At 48.4% G+C, this 25,891-nt stretch overlaps 2 protein-coding genes across 2 annotated transcripts in view; one reads left to right on the forward strand and one right to left on the reverse strand.

The window, feature by feature from the left end:
- Positions 1-12,930: 12,930 nt before the first annotated feature.
- On the forward strand, positions 12,931-18,252 carry PCBD1 (pterin-4 alpha-carbinolamine dehydratase 1). Its single transcript, XM_066324388.1, has 4 exons — positions 12,931-13,030; positions 16,068-16,199; positions 16,547-16,627; positions 17,132-18,252. Exons 1-4 carry the CDS (start codon positions 13,028-13,030, stop codon positions 17,228-17,230), a joined length of 315 nt encoding a protein of 104 aa, XP_066180485.1. The 5' UTR covers positions 12,931-13,027; the 3' UTR covers positions 17,231-18,252.
- A 1,174-nt stretch (positions 18,253-19,426) lies between these two features.
- SGPL1 (sphingosine-1-phosphate lyase 1) overlaps positions 19,427-25,891 on the reverse strand; it is a 29,915-nt gene continuing 23,450 nt past the window's right edge. Inside the window, exons 10-14 of the mRNA XM_066324384.1 lie at positions 25,391-25,540; positions 23,742-23,980; positions 23,053-23,199; positions 22,048-22,168; positions 19,427-21,966 (exon numbers count right to left, since the gene is read on the reverse strand). Of these exons, the coding sequence (XP_066180481.1) occupies positions 21,826-21,966; positions 22,048-22,168; positions 23,053-23,199; positions 23,742-23,980; positions 25,391-25,540 (798 nt within the window). The 3' untranslated portion in view covers positions 19,427-21,825. The remainder of the gene's footprint in view (positions 21,967-22,047; positions 22,169-23,052; positions 23,200-23,741; positions 23,981-25,390; positions 25,541-25,891) is intronic.

The following is a 25,891-nucleotide window of genomic DNA, read 5'->3' on the forward strand; positions in this document are numbered from 1 at the left end:
GATTTTCATTCTGCCTCACATACCTGGGAACACTGTACATTGAAACACCTGCTGTGGTTTCTTGGGAGAGACATGGCAATGTCAGCCATGAAGATGTCCTGAGGGCTGAAGCACCTCTGCCACAAAGACAGGCTGGGTGACCTGGGGTTGTTCAGCCTGGAGAAGACTCCAGGGAGACCCAAGAGCCCCTTCCTGTCCCTAAATGGGGTTGTGTCAAAAGGAGGGAGAGTGACTTTTTACATGGGCTGATAGTGACAGGATGAGGGGCAGTGGTTTTAAACTGACAGAGGGAGGTTTAGATGGGGTATTGGAAAGAAGTTGTTCCCTGTGAGGGTGGGGTGGCCCTGGCACACGTTGCCCAGAGAAGCTGTGGCTGCCTTTGAATCCCTGGAAGTGTCCAAGGCCAGGTTGGACAGGGCCTGGAGCAACCTGGGATAGTGGAAGATGCCCCTGCCCATGGCAGGAGGCTGGTCTTTAATGTCCCTTTCAACCCAAACTGTTCTGTGATGCTGGCAAGGAGTTTTGCAGCTTGGCACATTAACTGAGTGAACAACTATTGATTTCTGTATTGCCCCTCAGTCGCAGCTGACCATCTCTTAAAGCTCCCAAAAGGGCTACCTACACTCGCCAGTACCATTCAGTGACTTGAACATCTCAGTTATTGTTCTGTCTCTTCTGCAAATGGGGACAGTCTTGGCAGTGAAAGCAAACACAAGAAGGACAATTTAAAAAGTGTGACACTTGCTGTAGCAGGGAGGCCTTCCTTTGTCTCTCATCACTGTCAGAGCCTATCTTCACAAACCTGTTTGTGCTGGCTGGCCCTTCCTGCCCGCTGGAGGGCTCCAGGCGATGTGCCAGATCCCACAGATACATCCAAGACCTCCTCTCAGCCCAGGGCAAGGAAAGAAGGAGCCAGGCCAGACTCAGCCCAGCTGGAAGTCTTCCTCCTGTGCACCGGGCGTGCACACAGCCCCATGGCTCAGATGAACAAAACCCATGGATAATTGGATGTTGCAGGGATCCCACACAAGGAGGGGATGGGGATGGGGTTGGGCTGCTTTGCAGAGTTCCGCTTTCTCACTCGGCCAGGAAATTTGTGGCGTAATTAAAATGAAATGTCGGTGTCTGTGTTGCACATTGAAATATTGATGGAGGGAGGCATAAAGCATTTTATGAACGCAGGCTTCCACTTTGTGATTTACTACCCCCAAACACCACTTTCACAGAATCTACTTGGGAAAAAACAGGGAGAGATGAAAGAGCAAGAGGGATTTTATCACTGCAGAAAATGGGAAGGGAATTGGACAAAGTTAAATACAATGTATTGAGATAGTCTTTGGCTCTGAACTTCAGATACAGCAGGAGCTCGCTCACACCTGGAAAAGGTCCTCTGAAGTCTATGGACAGTTCTGTCCCCTTGCCTTGTGCCACAGCAATGCTAGGAAGGGGCTACACTGCTTTTAACTGCAGTTAAAAAGAGGTCAAGCCTCTGTTTATGATGAGACTTGCACTGAAATACTCACAGCTGTGTGGGAAGGCACAGGAAGGACACCCCATCACTTTCACCTGCCACTCTGTCGGTATTACTCAGCCCACCAAGCAGACAAAGGGACTGTGGCTCCATCCTTGTTTCAAAAAAGGGTAGGAGGAAATATTTAGAGAGTATTTAATTACAGCACAGGCTAAGAGAGAGGCCTTTGCTGTAGCAACAACAGCAGCTAACCCTACATGATGAGTGTTTGCCACAGAAATGAGAGGCAAATTTGCCTCCAGGATGAGAGAAATCCCAAATCTGAGTCAAAGATGAGACATGCACAGAAGCACTTGAGTCTGTAGGCTGCCACTGAACCTACCCAATCCCAGGCTCCTTGCTCCTGGTCCCAGGCACCATCAGGTCCAGCTGAGGTCATGGACAGATCCTGGCGAAGCAGTTCAACACACCCAGGGTGTGAGACAAAGCGCCCAAATGCTTCACACGTCAAGGGTCTGTGCTGGTTTGGGCCCAGCCCAGCTCCCCTAGCTGGAACGTTCTCTTGCTGCTTGATGCAGGCATAACCTTGTCTCATTTATTTTAATTCCCATTTCTTACAAAAATGAAGTTCATTAGACTTCAGCTTTACATTTTCTACCTGTGCTACTTTCAAGTTCCATTTCCTCTGCTAAGCTTAAGAACTTGGCTTTCTGAGCTGACTTTAAACCATTAATTTTTGACCATACCTTTGAACTCAAGTGTTTACAGGTACAGTTTTGAACCCCTGGCACAAAGCAGCTGTTGTCCCACAAGCTGAGGCAGAAGACGAAAAAAACAGAAGCAAAACCAACCAGGTTGAATACTCAAAGCTTGCTGGGTGGAAGAGCCTTTACTAACTACTCATCTTGCAAAAATATATTTCATTTTAAGGTCCGAGCCTGTTTTAACATAGGGATGGGATTCATCCAACAGGGCAACTTCCTTGCAAGATGAATTTTTATATTCCATGCTCCCTTTACAAGTAATTCACCCAGAGCCATCCAACAAAACACTTTATGAAGCCCCTCAATTTACTGGCTCCTCAGCAGAAAATATAAGCAAGAGGTCAGTGGAAAATTAAATATATGCACATATTGAGAAAAACAGTAAGTGATAGATACCACTCAATGAAGTTTTATGTGACCAATTGCTGTTGGTGGATCTGTGATTTAAAGATTGCATTAAATATCTGAAGCTTTAGCTAATCACTGTATAAATAACTTACAGTGGTGGCTCCAAGCAAACAACTGATTTTCATCTTCTCAGCAGACCTGCATCAACAGAGGTGGATTCAAATCAAGATCTACGGGAGGATAGGAAAAAAAAACAAACCTAATTCCAGGAACACTATTGAAAAACCAGAGAGCAAACCTGAGTACAGCAACCTGCAAGGAGCAAAAATATCCTCTGTTGTTCATCTCCAGCCCCCATGGCACCACAGGGAGCAAAGCTCAGAAGGTCTGAGAGACACACGGAAATTATCCACTGCACAATCCTTCCCTGGATCATCCATGGGATTGTCAACAGGAGACAAATCCACCACCCCCAGGACATTCATGGGGGATTGGAGGATCCCACTCTATAATCCAAGAGCAGAGGACAAACTTCAATATCTCAGGAAGCCTCACTGAGTCCTTTTAGTTCTTCAATTTAAATAATTTTAATCTGGCAAAAGGAGGAATTGCTTCAGGGCAGATTTACCTGTCAGGAAGGAAATCACATGACTTCCCAACATGACCAAGTGTTCGCTGTGTTGCAGGAACACTCAGGAAATAACCTCATGGATGAGCAGGGAGAGCAATACCCTCTTATTTTGGGGAGCAAGGGTGAGCACACAGCTGTGGCTTCCCAGGAAAACACCAGATGTTTGCCTGGGTCAGGAAACACTTCCAAAAAGTGTCACTCCTCCTTCCAGGTTTTGAGGTTGTGCATACAGCTTTGGACAATTTGGATTACCTGTGTGCAGATGTGGCTCCACCACTGGCCAAGTTAATAGTTAGGAGGAGGAAGGTAATTAGGACATCCATAAATATTCATCTTCACTTCCTCTCCTTCATGGCCCAAGAGACATTCTCAGATTCCTTAGAAAACAAGGATAATCATGTGTTATTTACCACCTTTAAAGAGCATCCTGTCTCCTTTTTCCCCAAGGATGATCACTTGAGATAAGCAGAGGAGCTGAAGTTCCTGCCCATCTTCTCCTTTAACCAGCACACAGGGGCCAGGGAGGGGAAGAAAAAAAAATATCTTCAAGGTCAGTTTGCACTGGGATGAGGAGGAAAAGTGCCCTTTCACTGTCCCTTTTGGATCCTGCTCCTGATGTTGAAATCCAAGACCTAATGAAGATAGATGGGTTCATCCATACAGCTGGGGTCTGGGTACTAATGAATATTATTTAATGGTCAAGAGCTGTCACGGGCTGCATTGATTAATTAGCAGAGTTAGGAGGAGAGTGACTCCACCAGCTCACCAGCTACTAATAATAGAACCCAAATCAGCTGGGAAGCAGAGCCAAAAGCATGAGGCAACTGTAGGCTCACAGCTCACCTTCACCACAAGAAACAAAGGCAAAACCCCTTCCAGATGGATTTTTTGCACCTCCCACCTCCTGCTAGGAAAAGATGTGTTGTCACAGGGCCAAATCTCCTCAGGGAGGACCACTGGGGGTCTAGGTGACCGCTCCATGATCATGACTGTGGGTCACTGCTGGGAGAGGTCAGCAGATGGACGCTCCTTTCCCAAAGGATATGCAGTTCCTTTTCTGCAAGGGGACCTACACCACTTTCAGACCTGACAAGAGACCTCAGCACAGCCTCCCTTTAAAACTTTCTACCTTTTGAGGATACAAACTTCAACTCAGAATTGAGTCTTAAACACTTTGGGGTCTCAATTTCTCCTTGCTTCTGTTTCCTACCTCTACAAAATAATGCCTCCCTCCCCCATCCATTTCACGCATAATCTACTCAAAATATGAAATCTTTCTCCCTGTATGGCTGCACAGCTTAGGAAAAAACAGACAACAACAACTCCACAACAAGCAGCTTGTTACAGAAGTTTTCTGCACTACTGGAAAACAAACCAAAAAACGAATCAACAAAAGTGACCCCTGGGAGAGGAGAGCTGCACTTAAGATAAGCTTCCCAGGTGTCTGGAGGAGTGCAGGGAATGATGAGGAAATAGTTCTATCACATAGACACACACATTTGTTAGAGCACACACTGACACAGCTGGGAGACACTGACTGCTCTGAGGAGTAAGACTAATTTCTAAGCACTGAAAATCATCTTGATGGAAGGCTTAGGAGTAAAAATTATCCAGCCAATCTGACAGAGTGGTCATAATTTTGATGCCTAACATCTCAGTCATGCCTGAGCCACAAATTATCTTTCCGCCTCGAAGAAAGCAGAGATTTTCATGTTTTTTGTTGACATGGCAGACTTGATAGCTTGCTACAGAGGTTTGGAAAGTAAGACAGGTGGGTTTTGCACCATGCTTACTGCCAGTGGCACAGGGCAAAGATAGAGGCACAGGGCAAAGAGGGGAAAAATCATGGCCTGTTCCCCACTTTGCTGGTTTCCCATAAGCTCTAAAATACCCTTTCTGAAGCTCTGTAAGGAAAAACCACAATTCCATGCACTAAAGCACAGCTAAATCTCCCAGCAGTGCAAATGGAAGCAAGTGAAATAAATGCCAATCCAGTATCCCTTATACTAGGATACCTGGAGTGTAGCTCAGGTTTTCCCTCAAATTTTATCAGGAGATGGTACCACAAAAACAGCAAAAAACCTTCTCCTCAACTCCTCCCTCCTGGTTGGTGACTTCTGGCAATGAACACCCAAAACGTGCCTCAGAACCACAGCACCTACAGTCAGATTTATCTGGTTTGTAGCTGGTATTTTACAGCATTAATTAATGAAAGCTATGTGCCACTAATCAAAATGGGAGCCTGATGCTGCAGTCCACACCCAAGCTCTGGACACGACAATTTAGATCCCAAATTTTGCTGTGCTGATTGAGAAGGGTAAGAGATGCCAGGTGGGCTCTCACTGATGCCTTTTAATGGTTTTAGCTTTCATATTTTCTAGATTCTGTACTGCATTAGTATATAACTCTGAACTTCATATAAAGTGTTAGCAAGTTGTCTCCACAGTTTAGTTGGACAAAACAGTCCTTTTCCAGCCAGATCTGAGGATTCTTGGGCTCTGATACCCCCTGGATCACCGCTGTCCCGGCAGTTACCAAAAACTGATGCCTGGAGATGCTACCTAGAACCGAGGCTAGACAGTGTTAAAGGAATCAAGTAGGTATTTATTAAAAGGCCTTCAAAGGATACACCTCGGGCAGTACAAGAGCCTGGACAGGGCTACACCCAAGATGGATGACCTGTCACACATATTCACACTTTTATAAATTCTGGTCTATTTACATATTGGGGTTAATTGTCCAATTACAGCTTCAGGTTGTGAAGTCCCATCCTCCCAGGTTGCTCTCCTCAATTTGCTGTTGTTTGCACTTTTTGGGCCTGAAGCTGCAACAGTGTCCTTGGTTCTCGGGCTGGAATGGGATTGTTTTAAACTGTGAAGAGAATTTGCTAACACTTTATATGAAGTTCATAGTTATATACTAATGCAGTACAGAATCTCGAAAATATGAAAGCTAAGACTTAAGGCATCATCACTCTTTCCCCCTCACAACAGCCATATCTGTGCGCAGGAGAACTGCAGTGGCACCAGGAGAGTGCCCAAAACTGCAAGTGCTTTTAAATACCACAGTTCTGCCTCCTGCCCTAAGCTGAATTTGCCCACAAGAGCAAGGCTGAATTTCCAAGGAGCTATTGGGGTGAGACACTCTCAAACCCTTCAGCTGATTTAAGGCACCTGTCAGTCACATAAACCCTCGGTTACCTGCTTAAGAAGGCAGAGCAGCTGCAGTCACCAGGCATGAGTGAATCAGCCTCACCTGCTCCACTGTGCATCAGAAGAGACAGCTGAGTTATTGCAGAGTTCCCTGTGGCCTCAGGCTCAGGTCTGCAGCACCACCCAGAACCTGTATTTATTTCCATGCTGGGCATTTGTTGTTAACTGCTGATCAATACCTGGAGGAAAACCCCCTCTCTTCACTGAGTGATGCTGCTGCTACTGCCCAGAGGTTGCTTTTTGATCCTGCTGGCTTTAGCTGCCACGGTGGGCAACGTCACATCTCCCATTTGCCCTGGAGCTGTTCATCCTTTTTGTTATCACAACAGAAATAGGAGTCTGAGGAGAAAAGTTCCTGGTTTGTTCTCTCTCTTCTTCTGCCCTTGGCCACTGGGTCTGTTCCTTCTTTTCTTTGTGGGCAGTTTGTCCAAAGGCATTGATGAGCCCTCCTGAGCCTGATGATATATTAGGGATGGATTCCCTGATATGCCCTCACAGTGGAAACCCTGCCATCCCATAAACAAACGCTGTCTGCCCCTGTGGGACACACTCCAGCTCCTCTGCTTCCCTTTGTGTGACCAGCACAAGGACCAACCTCTCCAAGGACAAGGACCCTCTGAGGGGTTCAAGGCTGAGAGAAATCCTACAAGACACAGAGCCCCAGAATGGTCTGGGCTGGAAAGGACTTTAAAGATCACCCAGTTCCACCCCCTGCTATGGGCAGGGACACCTCCCACTGTCCCAGGTTGCTCCCAGTCCCATCCAACCTGGCCTTGGACACTGCCAGGGATGGGACAGCCACAGCTTCTCTGGGCACCCTGTGCCAGAGCTTCACCACCCTCACAGAGAACAATTTTTTCCTAATACCCCATCTAAATCTTCCTAACATCTAATCTAAATCTACACCCTTCCAGAAAACAGCCAGGTCTCCTTCCCAGCACTACAACACTGTCACCAACATCTTCACTCCCCATGGTGCCTCGAGCGGGCAGCAGCAGCAGTTCCCAGTGAAAGCTCTGTTGCCACAGGACATTAGCTCTGAGATGATAACAGAGGACAGGTGGTGCCACATGTCCCCCAGGAGCTCACAGCATCAGCGATTTTCTACTCTGGATCAGAAATAAACACCTCCTTTTCTCCTTCCTTCCCTCCAGCTCCAACACTCTGGCTTTGAAGGTCGTAAACATTGAGGAGTCATTTCCAAGACACTACTCAGACAACCTTTAGCAGCACTTCAGAGGGATGTCAGCAGAAGCCCAAGAGGTGAAACAAACCACCACGAGTGACAGGTCCCTCCTTTTGAGCCCAAAACCCTTCCAAGGGAGACACAGCTGTCACAGTGGACAGCAGACCTGGCTGGACTCACACACAGCTCCGTTTTGCTGTAGCACACCCACTAAGTGCCCAGCCCAGGCTGCGAATGAATGAATGGCACTTTGTAGTATTTCATCTCTCCCCTCCTTGCCATGCCTGCCTCAAGAATTCTTTATCCCCGGACTTTGAAGTGAGCTGCTCTGTTATCTAATTTTCTTCCCCCAGTGGGTGAAGCACAGTGGCATTTTGGGTTCTTAAGATTGCCGCGTACACAATTTTCCCATTAATTTTGATCCTGTTTGAACAAACACTGCAGACAGCATGGTCCAGTGGTCCTTCCCACTAATAGCAAGAACAAGCAGAGCACATGAATTCAGTTTGTGAGAGGCAGCACAAAGCTCATTAGGCTAGGGAGGAAGAGTGGTGATAATGTAAATAAGAGAGTAACCTCATCAAAAGAGTATGTTTAATGCTAACAAGGGGGAAAAAAAAAATCAGTGCTGCACCTGACATGAATATCATGAGTTTCCAGTGGTAGGTTCTGCAATAAGAAAAATGTGAATTTTGACAATGTGTCTCCAGCAGCAGTAGCTCCATTCCTGGATATTACCCAGTGCTTCCAGCCCTGTGCTTCCACACCCCCCCCCCGGTTCACCTACCGCCCTCCTGGGAGGGCTACAGATGAAGCTGAGCACCCTAGCACACTCCCACAGACAATCTGTGAGAGACAGGCACACACCCCAGCCACCGGGAGACCATTTATCACCAAAAAGCCCACCCAAAACCAAACACCACTCTGTCTTCCCTCTCAGCTCTGATCAGAGAAAAAAAAAAATACTACTATGAAAACCACCCTAAGGCAGATTTAGGAAATAAAACCCACAACTCTGCCGTATAGCAAAGCTCCTGGAGTTGGCCCCTGTCCCCTCTAGCACCCTCATCATATGCCATGGCCCATAAATTGATTCTCTGTCTCCAAGGAAATCTCTGCCTTAGCATATCTTTTCTCTTCTCACCATCTCCCGTGTGTTAGTCACTCCTTCCTTCTAAAGCCCCAGGTGTTAAATCCTTCACTGATCTCTGAGCAACTCTTCTCACCAGGGTTTGTAGCCTGATGTTTCTGGTTCTGATCAGAGGGTTTGTTTGCCCAAAAGCTCCCCTACCTTCTCTAATCCTACCCCATAAAACATCCGTATAGACAGACCTCACCCTTACATCCACACTTAGGGCCCTTCTCCTAACCCCTTACTGCTTTTTTCCTGCAATTGCTAAGTCGGGAATAAAACCCCAGGACTTCCAGGACTTGAAAACAGAAATGGCAGCCAAAGGATCTGGGAACAAAGCTTTTAGCAGAGCCTGTTGCAATAGGGACCTACAAGCTGAACAGAGTCTCTTCGTCAGGAATTGGAGTGATAGGACAAAGAGGAATGGTTTTAAACTGAGAGAGGAGAGATTTAGAGGGGATATTGGAAAGAAATTTTTCTGTGTGAGGGTGAGGAGAAACTAGAACAGGTTGCCCAGGGAAGCTGTGGCTGATCCATCCCTGGAAGTGTCCAATGCAAGGTTGGACAGGGCTTGGAGCACCCTGGAATAGTCTCCCTGCCCATGGAAGGGGGTGGCACTGGATGGGCTTTAAGGTCCCTTCCAACCCAAACCGTTCCATGACCTCAAGCAATCTGGCTGGAAAGACACCCTCAGTGCAAGAACGTCCCAGCAACGGCAGTGGTGTTCCAATGGCTTTGGAACACAACCAGAGGATCTGGAAATGCTTCTCATAGGAAACAGCTTGATCCGAAGGTCCAGCTGAAGAGCTGCTCTGCCAAGCACAGCCACGCAGGGCTGGCGGGGCCAGGGACTACTGGTTTTCGGGACCAGGCAGGTTTCTGAGAGCCTTCATCCTGTGCCCTCCTGCAAGGGACTGCCGTTTCAGGAACATCCTCGGTTTTCCAGCATTTTCCTGACCCCTAGTGACAAGACGTGGCTGTACAGCAGCACTTAACATGCGGTGCTGAACTCTCCCTGAATAAACAAGGAGCAAAATTCTTTAACATGGGAAAATGGTTTCTAGATCTGTCAAGATGCTCATCCTCCACAACCCCTGCAAATTTGCCAGAAAATCCAGCCTGTTTAACAAAGAGACTCAAATTTGGACTGAAAGTCAGGAAACAAGCTGAATGAATACAAGAAGCTTCCCTCGCGCCGCGCTCCAGCTGTGCCCAGGGAAGCTCAGTTACAGGACTAATCCATCAGCAAACCAGAAAAAAACAAGGGGTGGGGAGGAGACAGTTTTGATGGATTGCCTTCCCCCCCCCGGGACAAATGTGTCCTGTTGCAGGGACCTGGTGACCTTGGCAAGGCCACAAACTCCATGATCTCACCGCTGTCTGCCACGGACCACGGAGCAAACTCCTGGGAAGCAGATAAGGCCTGTGTCATCAGCTGCCAGGACCCAGAGCCCTTGTGTCTGGTTTCAAGGGCAAACAGAGAATCCAAATAGGATTATTCTGTCCCAACTCTGAGTTTCTTATTCTAAACCATACCAGGTTTCTCCACAAATTGGCTTGGAATGGGAGGTGTCTTCCCACACCAGTCTGACACAGGAGAAGGGATCTACAGCAATGTGCTCTTGGATACCTTGGACTCAGGTTTGCATCATCAACCTCCTCTAGGAAACCTCTCTTCAATGAAACACTGCTCAGTCCTATATGCTCCAATATTTCTGAAAGCAGTCACCTCCCACTTTGGGATTCATGTATTCAACATATTAGAAGTCATTATGCCATTTTATTGCCCTTTTTTCCATCTTATTTTCCATGCAGGGTACTCTGTCTGAGACAAAAAAACCTTAACCTGACACACAATGTGAGCAGAACAAAACCCCGGTTTCTGCCAGCCTCAAATTTATTTTCTTCATCGCTCTGAGGGCCTCACTGATTTTGATAAAACACTGCTACAGGAAGAAATCTCACACACAATTAATGATTCATTTCTGTTTATTTGGCCCTTTGTCACATTAACTTGTCACACCTGCCATAACTCCCCTCCAGTGCTAAACCAACTCCTTAATTAAATATACTGTGCTATGAGAGCAATGTTTCAGATTGCAGATGATGAAAGAGTTGGGCCCACCCTAGTTTAAAACACCCTTTGGGTCACAGCTTCTCTGGGCAACCTGTGCCAGGGCCTACCCACGCTCACAGGGAAGAATTTCTTCCCAATATCCCATCTATCCCTGCAAATTTTGAGATGGGAGACAGAACACTGCTCCCAAGCAAAGCAGCTTTCATGGTCAGATATATATTTTTTAAAGAGTTATTGACAAAATAAGAATATCAGTAGTGAGCAATATGAGACCTCCCTTGAAATATGCAGAATCCCGTACACAGATGGGTTTAGCTGCCACCAAAAGCAGCACAGCTGTAAAACAGATAAAAAGGAGAGAGAAAAAGAGCAAAACTCTGTTCCCAGTAAACAGGTTCACCTCTTGCACAGGGTGCAAACTGCTCTGAGGAAACACCTTGCCCAACACCCCTCAATTAATCATTAAAAACAAACCTAGAGGGTCCCATTTCACAAAGGGTAATTAAAACTGTGCAGAAGGGAAACTAAGAGGTTCAGGAGTTGGAGTCAGCCAAAGGACTCCCCTGGACACAATTCCACTCTGTAGAGTAAGGAAAATCTCAACTGCCCTATTGTTTTTCTGGACCAGTCTGTCCCTCTGCAAGACACCCCTCCCATGAAAGGTTGGCAGTTAGGGCTAGACTTATCGCCCAGGAGAGAAAATGCCATTACAAAGGAGCTGAGCAATCAGACAGCAGTGCAAGGAATCCTTTTTCTCCTCGTGTTCTTCAGCTTCAGGGAGCTGAGGTGGCCATCAGTTGCTTTGCAGTGGCAGTACACGTGTTGCCAAGGGAAATAGGATCAGATCCCAGGCAGGCTGGAGCAAAATCCAAGAAGGGAAAACCAGGTAATAGGAGGGATTTGCTTCCTTCCATCTCCAGATCAACAGGGAGGCCAAGAGAGGCACTGTCACCAAGCCCAGCTGCCCTCAGTTTATCTACTCCAACTATTATTTACAGGGACTCTTTTGCGGGGTTGTGATGAAACTGCCAATCCTGCACTTCCAGCTTAGGCCAAGAAAATGTTCTGCTGGCCTTTCCCAATCCTGTGAGCAACCCTACCTCCTGATGTCATTCCTGGAAACCTCAGAGCACACCTCCTCCTGCCATCCACAGCAAAGCTTCCAGCCCCACATCTGCACACAATTGTTTTCTTCTGAGGTGTTTCATTGCTTTCCAAGTCTTTTCACCCCGGACAGACACTCAGGATCTCTCAGGACACAAAAGATGCTCATTTTTCCTTTTCATTACCCTGGCAAGCAAACCTAGAGAGGGGAAAAAAATTTCAAATAAATAATATTTGCTTCCCTCTGGCTTGCCTGCTGGAAAAACAAATCATCTCTGCAGTACTCACAATCCCTTACAGTAGAAAACAAAATGTGCACAGGAGTATATACAAGGGATGTAAGTCACACTGTATTAAAAAAAAAAATCTGGAAAAATCTTTAATTGCTTCAATGGTGAAGAAAGCCATGAGGGAATAGCAGGGGGCTGAATTTCTGTCTGCCACATACACCAGCACAGTAAAAAATTGTTGTCAGCACTGGAAAACTGCCCATCATGCGAGTGGGTTTAGCAGACGACGAGCTGCAGGACATGGGCACAAATCCATGTGGCCTGGAGAGGGAAAATGACAGGGAGCAGCACTCGGCATCCACGAGCACACATTTTCCTCGGCAACGGTAGAAAACGCCTTAAAAACGCTCAGAAGTGTTGTGTGGGGCACTTAGCTTTCTTCCGCCCCATTTCCACGGCTCTCAGTGCCCGTGCTGCGATATAACCCGGGATGCAGACGATGCCGCCGGGGATTATCGGCGCACGGAGGTCATGGATCACCCTCCTCACACCTGCTGCCAGCAGCATCCAGCGGGGCCGCCTCCAGCTCGCTCCACCTTCTCCTTGTGCCCCACGTTAAGGAAGTGACCCGCAGGAGAGAGGGGGAAACCCGCGGCGCCTTCGCCGTGCGGGGCTTCCAAGAGAACCGGCGCGGGCATTCCGCGGGCCCCGGGAATTGGCCGGCGTGGGAAGGCTCGGCTGGCCGGGGGTGGGCTCGGCAGCCTCGCCACGCCTCCGGCCGTCCCGGACAAGCTCCGGCTCCAGCGGGATCCGGCACGGCCGAGCATCACCCGAGCCGCCCCGGGGACGGAGGCCACGGAGAGCCGCGGGCCATGGTAAGTCGCCGCTGGGAAAGCCGGCTGTTTGTTGTGCCTTTTCGAAGGCGGGAATGTTTCAGCTCGAGGCTCCGAGGAGAGGCAGGAGGGAAGGGAGAAAGGAGCAGAGCGCTGTGGTTAATCAGTAACGCGGAGGCTGCCGCTGAGTTTCCAAAGGCAGCCGCTCTCCATTCCTCTGCGAGGGGGAGGGAAAGGGTCCGGCAGCAACGACCCCTCCTCACATTCGGTAGGGCGAGGACGACCCCCACCTGTGCTCCATCTGCACAGCGCCGCAACGCACCCGGGCCGGCTGGAAATGGGCTTTTCCACAGCAGCAGAAGACCGTGGGCCTTGTGGAACACACCCTTCCAGCCCTGCCCGCTTACCCAGGGCTGTCCACTGTACCTTCTTCTAGGTGGAAATTCGACCTTTCATTAGGAAAAAATCCTTTCCTGTAGGGTGGGGAGGCCCTGGCACAGGGTGCCCAGAGAAGCTGCGGCTGCCCCTGGATCCCTGGAAGTGTCTAAAGCCAGGTTGGATAGGATGTTGACCAGCCTGGGACAGTGGAAGGTGTCCCTGCCCATGGCAGAGGGTGGAATTGGATGGGCTTTAAGGTCCCTTTGCACCCAAGTCATTCCATAAAAGGGAATCCTACAAAAGGGAAGATTTTAGTTACAGCGAAGAGGGTTCAGATTCTCCCAATCTCCCTTGCTGGTTCATTTCCCTCAGCTGCACAATGTGTCTACTTGGTTTCCTGCTGGCAAAAAAAAAATCCAAAAAAACCCCACAAAACAAAACACCAAAATCCCCAACTTTTTGGCAGTTGAGAACCAGCAGAAAAAAAACAACATAATTTCATTTCCCTAACGAGAAGAGTGTGTTTTAAAGGAGTGAGAGCACATGAAAGCATTAACATGCCACCCTGACAAAACTAGCAGGCTGGCCAATGTCTTGGGGTGCCGAAGGATGGATTGGAGCAGGATGGAGGGCGGAGGGGTGCTCCAGGCAGGGGGTTTGCCAGAGGAGTTGGCTGTGTGTGCTCAGCCTGCCCATGCCTCCCGCTGGGGCTGGGAGGAGCTGGGCTGGAAAAAGCCCCGGGGCCATACTCCCACAGAGTCACGACAGAGAAAAAGAACAATTACACCACGTCCCTTTGTTGCTCTGCCCAGGGAAGGCTGGTGTGGAACCCCGCCCCCTGCATCCATACCCCTCTGCTCCAAGCAACACCACCAGCTTTTACCTTTCCTCTCTTCAGCACCGATAAGGAGCAGGTTTCAGCCCGTGCTCCCAAATCCTGCCCTATTCCCATGAGAGCCTCCGCGGATGCCCCCCTGCCAGGGCCCCATGCAGAGCCATCCTCTGTCCCCACGCTATCCAGTTGCTAAGCTACCTGTGCCCGGCTTATCACACCATCAGCAGGGCACGGCAACGGCTGAGGGTTCATTGAGCTAAGTCATGTTTACTCACTGCCGTCCCTCCCTAGCCCAGCGCTCCCGTGACATTTGGGGGGTGGGGAGGGGGTGACAGATCTGGGGCTGCCAGGGGGGTCATCCAAAATGCCGTGAGGCCAAAATATGCAGAGGCAAGGAAGGCCTTCTCCAAAAAATCCTGAAGCTGCAATGCCCAGGGGGACAGGAACACACGCCACCCCCAGCCACCCCATGCTAGGGTTCAGTGACACCCTGGCCCTTTCCATTCCATGCAGTCTAAGGGTCACGGATGCACGGACAGCTAGGCACCCACACAGCCATGGAAATGGGGTATCACCTTTCCAATCTTCTGCAAAACGTGCAAGAGCCACCCACAAAAACATCAGCTTCACAGCTGGTTCTCTGATTTTGTACAGCCTGGGGCAGGAAAACCACAGGAGAGGATGATTTGCCTCAGTTGCTCAGGTTGTTTAAGGTGCCGTTTCTGAGCAGCGATGTCCAAGCAAAGCGTCTCAAGGGGCTGCTGACCAAATATCCACAAAAAAATGGACCGGATTTGTCAAGACTCATATCCAACTTACCACACTTGGCTCTACAGCACACAAAAGGAAAAAAAAAAATTGCAAAGAGGTCTTTATCATCACCAACTGGAATGATCAACTCACCCAAACCTGCCAGAGCTCAAGAAGGACAATGCTCTCAGGCACACTGTGAGATTCTTGGGGCTGTCCTGTGCAGGGCCAGGAGTTGGAATTTGATGATCCTAGTGGGTGCCTTCCAACTCAGAACAATCTGTGATTCTGTGAAAAAATTTTAAGTGCCAGAACATAACATTTCAGAGAGCAGTGCCCCCCTGCACTCACTCCTGCCTTCCCCGCTGACCCAGAGCAGAGCTGGCTTGGGCAGCCCCCATCCCCAAGAGCTTCATTTTAGTTTTATTTCTGCCTATAAGTACTCCACAAAGCCAAGAACTGCTGTTTCTCCACTACCACCCCTTAAAAACTAAGTACCAGCAGCTCTGCCTTGGGCACACAAGTACAACCACAATCCCTCCCTCTGCCCTTTGTTCCTCACAGGTAGAAACAGCCTCTTAAAATTCATTCTAATATAAAGGAGATAGAAAAAAAGAGCTCAACTGATTAGTGTGACTAATCTCTGATCCTCACCACTTCTTTCTCCTCAAAAGCAGGCTGCCAATAAATAAATAAATAGTCCTCCTGCTTCAGAAACCCTAAAGCAACTCTCAGATCTAGAAATTATCACAAGAGCTTCAGCTTTTAAAGCTTCCACACTCCCACACACACACACACACACCCCCGGAAGATTATATGTAAAAGAAAATGTATTTTGGAGTTTACACAGGTATCATGTCTTAGTACCTCAGGCACTGTGGGAGGTGTTGCAGGTGAGAGGACAAAAGGGACCAGCTGGACTTTCTTGGTACATGCAGGATGTATTCCAGGCAGGGAGCAGAGGACATTGATATTCCAAGCCTCCCACCCATTCTGCAGCTGCCTCCATGTTCCCATAACTCCGGGACCCATGGGATGCCTCATTGCTCTGAACATCTGCTTCATCCCACTTCTGCCGCACTGACCTGCTCCTCTTCACTTTCCTCTCCTTGCCAGGCAGGAAAAGCACACAGGCTGAGCACGGAGGAGAGGGAGCAGCTGCTGCCAAACCTGCGAGCCGTGGGGTGGAACGAGGTGGAAGGCAGAGACGCCATCTTCAAAGAGTTCCACTTCAAGGACTTCAACCGGGTACAAGCACCAGGGGCACAGAGTTTTACAGACCGGGACACCCGGTTTGAGGAGCAGGGAGTCCCTGCTGCAAAGCTCAGCCAAAAAAAGCCCTCTGGGTCCCTCCTGAAATTGAATGGCTGAGCAAAATAACCTATCCAAGATATCAAAGTGCTCAACCCAGCATAGAGTTTGTCTGGGAAAACACTCCTCGGGAAGAGGAAAACACGTAACTCCCAGAATATCCCAGGCCTTGCATCTGGTTGGGTAATGTAGACACGGGCAGTGTAAAATTAATTGTAACAGGTGAAAAATCAATGTATCGCAGGGTAAATGGTTCAGAGTTAACTTTCCTTCTTACTCTGCAGGCCTTTGGCTTCATGACCAGAGTGGCTCTACAGGCAGAAAAACTGGATCACCATCCCGAATGGTTCAATGTGTACAACAAGGTAAGAAACACGGATAGTGGGGACAAAGCACTTCAGGGAACAGCTCCCTTTTTTGAGGGATAAAACAGGAGCAGCAAGTCCTGTTCTTATCAGCAGGACCTCTTCCCTCAGATGCTATTCCCATATCACAGCCAGCCTACAGCTATCACAGATCCTTTCCTCCTCCTTTTTCCCTCATCCAGCTGAGCAGTAGCTGCCAAAGGCTGGCACCAGGGTTGCTTTTTAAAATCTGTATCAAGTAGCAGCCACAGGAAAAGCTTCTGGGAAAAGAGTGAGTTGAAAATGGATACAGGTGGCTGCTGTGACCAAGGCAGGGGTGGCAGTGAGAGCTTGTGGCCAGGATGAGCTGTAGGAAGGACAAAAACCAGGCAAAGTGCCAGAGCGCCTCTGCCCCCCAGGAAATTTTGTTAACAAGTTTGGAGCTACTGCCTCATCAGATGCAGCACTGGGGAAACCAGCCCTGCTGTTTCTATCACCAACACTCAGCCTGTCTGTCTGCCTTAGGTTCACATCACCTTGAGCACCCATGACTGCGGGGGTTTATCGGAGCGAGACATCAACCTGGCCAGCTTCATCGAGCAGGTGGCAGCTTCCCTCTCCTGACCAGGGATACAGGCAGCCAAAAACCCACTGTGCCACTGTGTCCTGCCTAGATGGCTACATCCAGAGCCTTTTCCCACTTCCAAGCTAGATCCTGGATCCACCCAGCCAGGCACCTCACCAGCCTCCCCAGCGTGGCTCAGATGGATGAAGGCACTTCTCGGGGTGCACATATCCATCTCCGAGCTTGCAAACCCCATCCTTAAATCCTTCCTTAGCCATGTGATCCCACACCCCCTACTGCTGAGCCTCTTACCAGGAGTCAGTCATATCACAGAGTCACAGGATGGTTTGGGTTGGAAGGGACCTTAAAGATCACCCAGTTCCACCCCTGCCATGGGCAGGGACACCTTCCACTACCCCAGGTCGCTCTCAGTCCCATCCAACCTGGCCTTGAACACTGCCAGGGATGAGACAGCCACAGCTTCTCTAAGCAACCTGTGCCAGGGCCTCACCACTGTCACAGGGAAGATTTTTTTTCCCAATATCCCATCTAAACCTATTTTGTGTGAATCCATTCCCACTCGTCCTGTTACTACATACTCTTGTAAAAAGTCCTTCTCCATGTTTCTTGTCAGTTCCTTCAGGTACTGGAAGGCTGCAATTAGGTCACCCCAGAGCTTCTCTTCTCTGGGCTGAACAATTCCAATTCTCTCAGCCTTTCCTCATAGCAGAGGTACTCCCCCCTGCTCTGATCATCTTGCTGCCTTCCCTGGACTCGCTCCAACAGGACGATGTCCTTCCAGAGTCAAGTACACCATGGCACCAGTAAATCTGTCCAGAGCCTGCCCCCAGCCCAGCCCCTGCTGTTGCTCCTTACCTCCTAGAATGTGCTTTCTGCCTGAAACATGTTTTGTGAACCTTTTGGCTTCTCTGTAACCAAGCAGCAAGGCGCTGTTCAATTTGTCATTGCTGTAACCCCTCTCTAGCAGTATTACATGGCACGTGGTCTCACCCCGACTGGAAGTAGCCTCTAGTAGGATACCAACTGCAAATGTTTACAATAAACATCTCGTTTAACCTGATGGCTCTTTGGAAAGAGGCTTCATTGATCAAATGACACCAACAGGTTTTCCCAAGGGCAGGTACTGCCCTGACTGCTTTCAAGAAGGTGCTTCTGCCACAGAAAAACTTCACACAGAAATGGCAGTTCCCTTCACCTCAGAGTGACAGAAAGACAGAGAGATGATCAAAGCCAGGGCAGGTAAAAACTGCTTGTGTAAAATCACAGCTGTGCCACAGCCAAGGCACAAACACAGTCAAAGTACAACCAAAAGGCACAAAAACAGCACAGCACCAGGGCACGGGCTGCTTAGGGTGGAATACTTCCCCAAAAAGAGGTTGTGAATGGATTTGGTGGTACAAGATCTTCACTGATACAATGATCAACCTCATGTGAAACCAACAGCATATGCTTTCAGCACAACAGTCTGGGGAAAAAACACTACAAACACCCGGTTCAGGTATTTTTTTTCTTCTCTTTTTTAACTCTTTAAAGTTCTACAAAGTATTAATAGAAAATCCATAGCTCTTAACTTCCAGCATCCTTGAACATCACACACAAGATGCAGACACAGACACCACCTTCATTTTGACAGAAGGACAAAGCAGCCCTCAGGCAGAGTAAGTAAGATTGATAAACCATCCTCCCTGCCACAGACCAGGCTGTGCATGAGCAAATTCCAGGAACAGGTCCCCATTCATTCAAACAAGCACTGAGGCAGAAAAAGAGCTCAGTGAGCCTAAACTCACCATTTTAATACAAACCAGGCCCATTTTCACCAGCTCTCCAGCTATTTCAGCCTCCAGTTCAACAGTGACGTATCAGAGCAAAGCAGAAAAATGCCATCAGATCAACTCATCCCATTTGTCCATTAAAAAGTCCTCATGGATTTATTGGGCAAGGTATTATTGTGTTGTACGCAACCCTTCCACTCCCCTCTCCCCCAAGTCATCAGAAAAGTGCAGATGAAATCCATGGCATGAAGACACACATCTCTTCTTGGTCCATCCCACTGGATATTCTTCATTCTAGTACCTAAAGAACAGGTGAATCCCTTGGGAGTGCTTTGTACAAGCAACAAATTGAGTGTCCCACTTGGAAAACCTGAAAATCCCGCAGGAATTAACTGTGGCAAGGATCCCTCCAGGTCTAAAAGTACCGTCCAGTTTCAGATCATAATCCAGTTCATCAAGTCCTTCTTTTTTTTTGGTCTTTGAAACAATCACACAGCCTGTAAATCCATTTTTCCAAGATCATTTGGCATGATAAAGTAGATGCAGGTTACATGTTGGTGACAAGGATGAAAAAAACCTACACACCAGGGAATTACAGTGGCCTATTCCCAACCACAGGATTACATTTACAGTATATGACAAATACACGTGGAACAATTAAACCCACAAATATTATTAATAAGCAAAGTCCAGAATAGAATACATTGAGTTGCAAATAACATCTTCAAATACATCCAAAAATGAGAAATGGAGCACTCATCTGTTAAATCCACCTACTTCCTGGGAGGAAAATGCAACCAGGGAAGGAAGAGAAGTGAGTTTCGCTCTCCATCAACCCACCCCAATCCACCCCTTCTTTCTTTTAAAGCAGAAACAAAAGGAGTACCTCACTTTTTTATTTTGTTCTCTTAAATCTCGGTTCCAAAGAGAACCATCACAGTAGCCAGACACTGAAGACTGTCTCCAAAGTACTGCAAACTCAGAGATACAGCAATGGTCACGCTGGCAAGACCTTGAGAGAACAAATAGGTCCAATACAAACTGCCAAAGCTGATATTACCATCAAGAGACTCTCGGGCAATTCAATGACTTCAAAAGAGCTCAGAGACTTGCATGAAGTCATCAAGCACAGGGCAGATGGCCAAAATGCTTCTGTCTCCTAGCACAGGGAATAAAACTGTTGGAAAGCCAGGATCCTTCCCACAATGGCTGGGCTGAAGACTCGCTGGTTTGTGCAAGAGCTCATTCCTTAAAATTCCTGTGCTTCAGCCAGGGTCAGCTTCAGGCTAACAGGCTACAGCAGAGATGCCTTCAGATGCCCTGCACAGGACTCTGCAGACACGGCATGAAGTCTTGGCCCACAGGTGGGATTCTGCCCGGGAAACTCTCTGCTCCATGCAAAGAGCTGAGAGGAAACATGGCAAAGCCCTGCAGGAGTAACTCCAGCACTACTTGAGAGATTCCAGCTTATCCTTGAGGCTGCAACTGCCTCAAAAGGCTGCACTGAGAAAACTCTCACCCTAAAAACAGTGGGGAAAAATCAGAAGGCTGAGCCACGTGCCCAAGGCTGGAACACCTCTAACTTGCTGCATCCTTTCCTCTGCTTCTCCCAGCATCTTTGTAATACTGTGAAGGGACTTGGCTCATTACAACTACTATCCTACCTAACAGGCAAGGGTGCTTCCTCTGAGTCCAGCCTGCCTTTGAGGTTTGTTTTCAGAATTAGTACCATAAGGAAACAACGACAACCAAGGTCGTGGTCAAAGAGCTGAACCCTCCAATCCTCCCTGGCATGCCACAAAAAAAAAAGCCAGAGAAGCATCAAGGCACAATGGTGAATGCCCTTTTGAGAATGTGCCTTAAAAGAATCAGTGCAAAGAGCTAAGATTACTGCTATTACAAAAGTCACCTTTTTGATACTAAAAGACCATGGTAAAAAAAACCATCTGTGCACAATGCCCCTGGCTGTGACACAGGCCAGGGCCTGGCTGGCTCTGCTACAGCATCATGAGAGGACAGTGTAAAACCTTCAAGTTCTGAACAGTGAAATGAGCTTTGCACCTCCCTCCAGATTTGTGCAAGGGAAAACAGCACTCCTGGGTGGTCAATGCAAGTCTTCTACAAGAGGCAGGGGAGCAAAACAGCCACGATGTACCATCATTTTCAGTACCATCCAGTTCCTCTCCCTACGCCACCCGCTTGGTTTCTATTTCTGCTGTTGTTCAAGAGATTCCAGAAAAGGATTTTGTGTTGTGTTTTTCTCCCTCTTAGCAGATATTGACTGCAGTCTCACTGAGATCTCCAGAGGGGATTTCAAAAGGAGGCCATGACTACCTTCCCTCTGCCAATTTATCAGCTCTGCATCACACAGATAAAAGGCTCCCAGCACAGTCTGTTAAATGCAGCAGCCTACAGGAATAGTCAAGAGAAAACAAATTTTCCAATTTACTGTCTACCATTAACGTTGGGGAAGATTGGAGCTGTGGAAAACAAAGTGAGAACTCAAATTTAACACTTGGCTGGACACTGGCTGAATACCAGGTCTAAAGAGGAGAAACAGCGCAGAATGAAGTGACATGCAGAATACCTGAGGAATTCAGAGCTGTGGAATGAAATTCAATTCACCATCAATTGCCATGATGAAAACAGGCAGAGGGGAGGGAGAAAAAGCCCTAAAACAGAAATTGGGCATGAAAACAATGCAGATTTCAGAAGAGACTAAGACAGGAAAGGAATTTTTCCAGATCAAGCCACCCTCAGACCTGCAATTGTAGGAACAAAGGTAATGCAATCTCTTTCCCTAGGAAACCTTTGGAACCACCCCAGTGCTCGCTGGCAAGGCACTGATAGTTGCACTACAGTCAGCGGTGGCCGGGAGAGCCGTTCATGTGCTTTTCACTGCCGGGAACATCCGTGCTGTAGAGGCCATCCAGGTATGCCTGGGAAATCTCTGCTACCAGGCTCCTGTCTGGGACGGACTGTGCCATTCCATAGATGGCTCCCTAAGCAGAGAAGAGCAGGCCATTACACAGGAGAAACACCCTGAGCCCAAACACCCCCGCACTGTCTGCTGGCCTCCTCACCATGCCGGTGGTCTTGGCGTTGAGGTCCTTCATGATGTCCTGGATGCTGTCCCTGACATCCTTCAGGAACTGCTCAGCAACCCCAGGCTTTGTGTGGAGCTGCGTGATGCAGAGATGGATGCTAGGCAGGCAGGGCAGAGGGCAGAGATTAACCACCTCCGGTACACACAGCTCCACATTTTCTGAGCACCCCACAGCAGCTGAGCCCTTCTGTGGCCAGTGATAACTCTGTATCTCCTTAAAACAGCATTCCCACTAAGGGCAATCCTTGCAAATGCTTGCTAGAACCAGCTCCTTCCTCCTTCCTGACTTCACAATTAGGTTAAAGTTTCTCACCTCATTCCAGGTACATCTGGTAAGAAAAATGCAGCCTGCAAGCATGGTGACCCCTGCCATCATTTCCTTCTCATTCCTCTGCAGCTTCTAAGCCATCACCAAAAGGAAGCACCCACCTCTGAATTGTCACCTCAGGCTCTCTGGACTTTGCTTCACATGGCAAATCAAAATTTTTTGAATGCAGCTACATCTGGGAGCACTGGCCCCTTCTGCCCACAAAAGCCCAATTTCCCACTTAAGAAAAGTCGCCGACAAAGATTCATTTTACATTGAAAATGATCAGCTCTTCACTGTTGTTTTAATTTCCTTCATCTTCAGTGGGCAGGAGGAAGAGAGTAAAAATAAATCAATCTACAAACTCTCGGTTAACTAAACATGAGATAGAGCCTTGGTTATTTATATTTTTCTGCTTGTATTAGATAGAGGTAAATAGAAAAGGAGCCTCAGATATATCCTCTGCCAGGCTCATTAAAATTACTATTACTTTATCTTTGCTGCTGTATAATGGCAATCACAAAAGTGATCCCTGCTCTGCAGAGGAAAATTCTACATACAATTTATCAGCTATGGACAGCAGTACTCTGCAAATCACGAGAGCTACATGGCCTGAAGTTGACTATCTTGCATACCCTGGCTAAATACATCACTCCCTGATCTCCACACACTCACCTTGGTGGGAACTGTAGGACATTCAAGTTCCATCCTTTTGCAGCTAAAAAATTAGATAATCGATAGATGTCAAAAGTGTCTGAGCCAATGGAGAGGACAGACACCTCTGGCTTCCCGAAAATGAAGATGCTGTCAATTTTTCTCAACCTTGAAAAGAAAGAGTAGAAAAGAAATGACTGATCAGGGTTACAGGGTTCAGACATTCTGTCCACCCAGCTGGAGCCTCAAAGGGAAAGCTGCAGAAGGGAACATATTGCAGCACATTCCCACCCGAAAATCATGCACCCAGCCCAGGCCATTGGGGACTTGCCAGAGGATCTGGGTCATTGCATACCTTCAAGTCTAGTAAACTCAGGAAGAAATGGAGAAGAGGGAAGAAAGAAAAGCAAAGAAAATCAGCCTCTCTTACACAGCCACACAAGCACTCCAACAAGGAAGAGTATAGCCCTCCTTTTCTCCTCCCTCCAGATTCCCCCTCAGGCACAACTGAGGCAGACGGAATTTTCAAAAACTGAATTAAAGTGCCCGCACCCCTCCCATCTGTAGCCCTCAGCTATCTGGGCACAAACAAATGTTCTCTGCCCAGTTGGTCCCACCCAGCAGGCAGCAGGAAAAAAACAAAACAAAAGCAGTTTGGGGAGGAGGGGTCCAGCCCAGGGCACGACCCACACACTGAGGCACCCACGTACTCAGATTCGAGGAAACGGGCTGTTTTAATGATCCTCTTCGTAGCCTCAACGTAGCCTGACTCTCCAATGTGCAGCAGGGTTGCCCAACATGCAGCTATGATCCCACCAGGCCTGGAGCCTGCCACGGAGGGGGAAGCATAAATTCCCCCTTGCCAGTCAGGGGCTGTGAAGAACTGGTACTTCCTGTAGTCCTTGTCACTGTAGAGCACCACCGAGGAGCCCTTGGGAGCGTAGCCATACTGCAAGGGGCACAGAAAGGGTTAGAAAGCAGCAAGAGGGCACAGGAATGGATCCAAGTCCTCATCAAGATCCCATCTGCGGATGTGCTGGAGAGCAAAAGGCTCTGCAGAGGGCTTGAGACAGGCTGGATCCATGGGCAAGCCAAAGTGCCAGACCCCCTTGGATCACAGCAATGCCCTGCAGCTCCAGGCTGGAGCAGAGGGGCTTGAAAGCTGGAAAGGGTTTTGGGGTGCTAGTGCCAGTGGCCATGAGCCACCATGTGCCCATGTGGCAATGGCACCCGGCCTGGATCAGGAATATTGTAACCAGCAGGACCAGAGCAGTGATTGTTCCCCTGTGCTGGGGGCCCTTGAGTGCTGTGTCCAGTTCTGGGCTCTCACAGACAGAGAGCCTGGGAGGGGCTGGAGCGTGTCCAGGGAAGGGGGAAGGCGCTGGAGCCCCAGGAGCAACTGAGGGAGCTGGGGGGGGCTCAGCCTGGAGAGGAGGGAAGGTGGGGGGCTCAGCCTGGAGGCTCAGAGAGGACCTTCTCACTCTGTACAGCTTCTTGGCAGGAGTGTGGAGCCAGGTGGGAGTGAGGTTCTGTTTAGAGGAAACAAGTGACAGGACAAGAGGAAACAGATTCAAGTTGTGGCAGGAGAGGTAAAGGTTGGAAATTAGGAGAAATTTCTTTGTGGAAGGGGAAAAAGGAACTGTCAGGGTTGAAGAGGTGTTGGGAGTTCTTAGACAGTGAAGACATGATTTGTATTTGGATTGACTGAGGGTGAGAAATTCCAGACTGAGCCCTTTGGCCTGCAGGGCCTGCGGGCCTCTGGTTCTGGCACAGTAAGAATTCACATTTCACATTAAGGTGTCCCAGGGAATAATGGGTTTCTAAATGTAGAAGTGTAGTACTGACACTTTAGCCATCTTAAGACTAAGATAAATAAGGCTTGCTTGCATTCTTTGTATGCCCTGTAATAGTAAATTATGTTGTGAATCTATGTAAGTCGCTGTCTGGAAACAATAATGGGGGGGATCGAGATGGTAGCCACACTGGTTGAGATGTGTAGTTTGCTCTGTCCAGCCTGCAATTAATCAGAGTCTCTTCAACAAAGGGGCTGCCCAGGAAGGTGGTGAAGACTCCATGCCTGGAGGTGTTCATGGAATTACTGGATGTGGCACTCAGTGCTCTAGTCCGGTTGATAAGGTGGGAACTGGTCACAGGTTGGACTCAAATTTGGAGGTTTTTTCCAATCTGAGGGGTTCTGTACTTTGGCACATGGCACAAAGCACATGGAAAGAGTAGCCTCTATCCCTGCATCTCAGTGCTCCTCCACACAGTAGGGAAGAAATGCCTGAAGGCCAGGATGGCTACAGGAATCAAACCCCAAAAGTTAAAGCACAGGAAGACCCTTCTCCCCTGTCCTTACCTTGTGGGTGTCCGCAGAAATGCTGGTCACACCTTTCACACGGAAGTCAAAGGGATGCTTTAGGGGGAACCCTGCCTTGTCCATGAAAGCAATAAGGAATCCACCCAGGCAGGCATCCACGTGGAAGGGGATTTTGTACTTCACTGCAAGCTGTGTGTGAACAAGACATCAGGGAACAAAATGATGTGGCTGGGGCACCCAAACTCCAGGCACCAAAACCTATTTGGCATTTCACAGTTAAATGTTCACTGAACCCTTTGAGGTCATCACACCCCTCTCAAGCTGTGGAGGATAGGTGATGTGGAAGGGTTGGCTGTTTGTGGGCTGCCTTTTCCTGCCTTCCACACACAGGCAAAACAATGTGGTGTTTTGGTAGTTTGCTGTGTTTGCCAAAGGAATGTGACAACATGGTCTGAAAGGAGTATCCATGATAATGTAAAAGGGCACGAGCCAAATGAACAGAAGGTTAGAGGCTCTGGCTGGTAACATTCAAAATAAATA

The sequence above is a fragment of the Sylvia atricapilla genome, chromosome 8, assembly GCF_009819655.1.
Source record: "Sylvia atricapilla isolate bSylAtr1 chromosome 8, bSylAtr1.pri, whole genome shotgun sequence".
Classification (NCBI taxonomy): Eukaryota; Metazoa; Chordata; class Aves; order Passeriformes; family Sylviidae; genus Sylvia; species Sylvia atricapilla.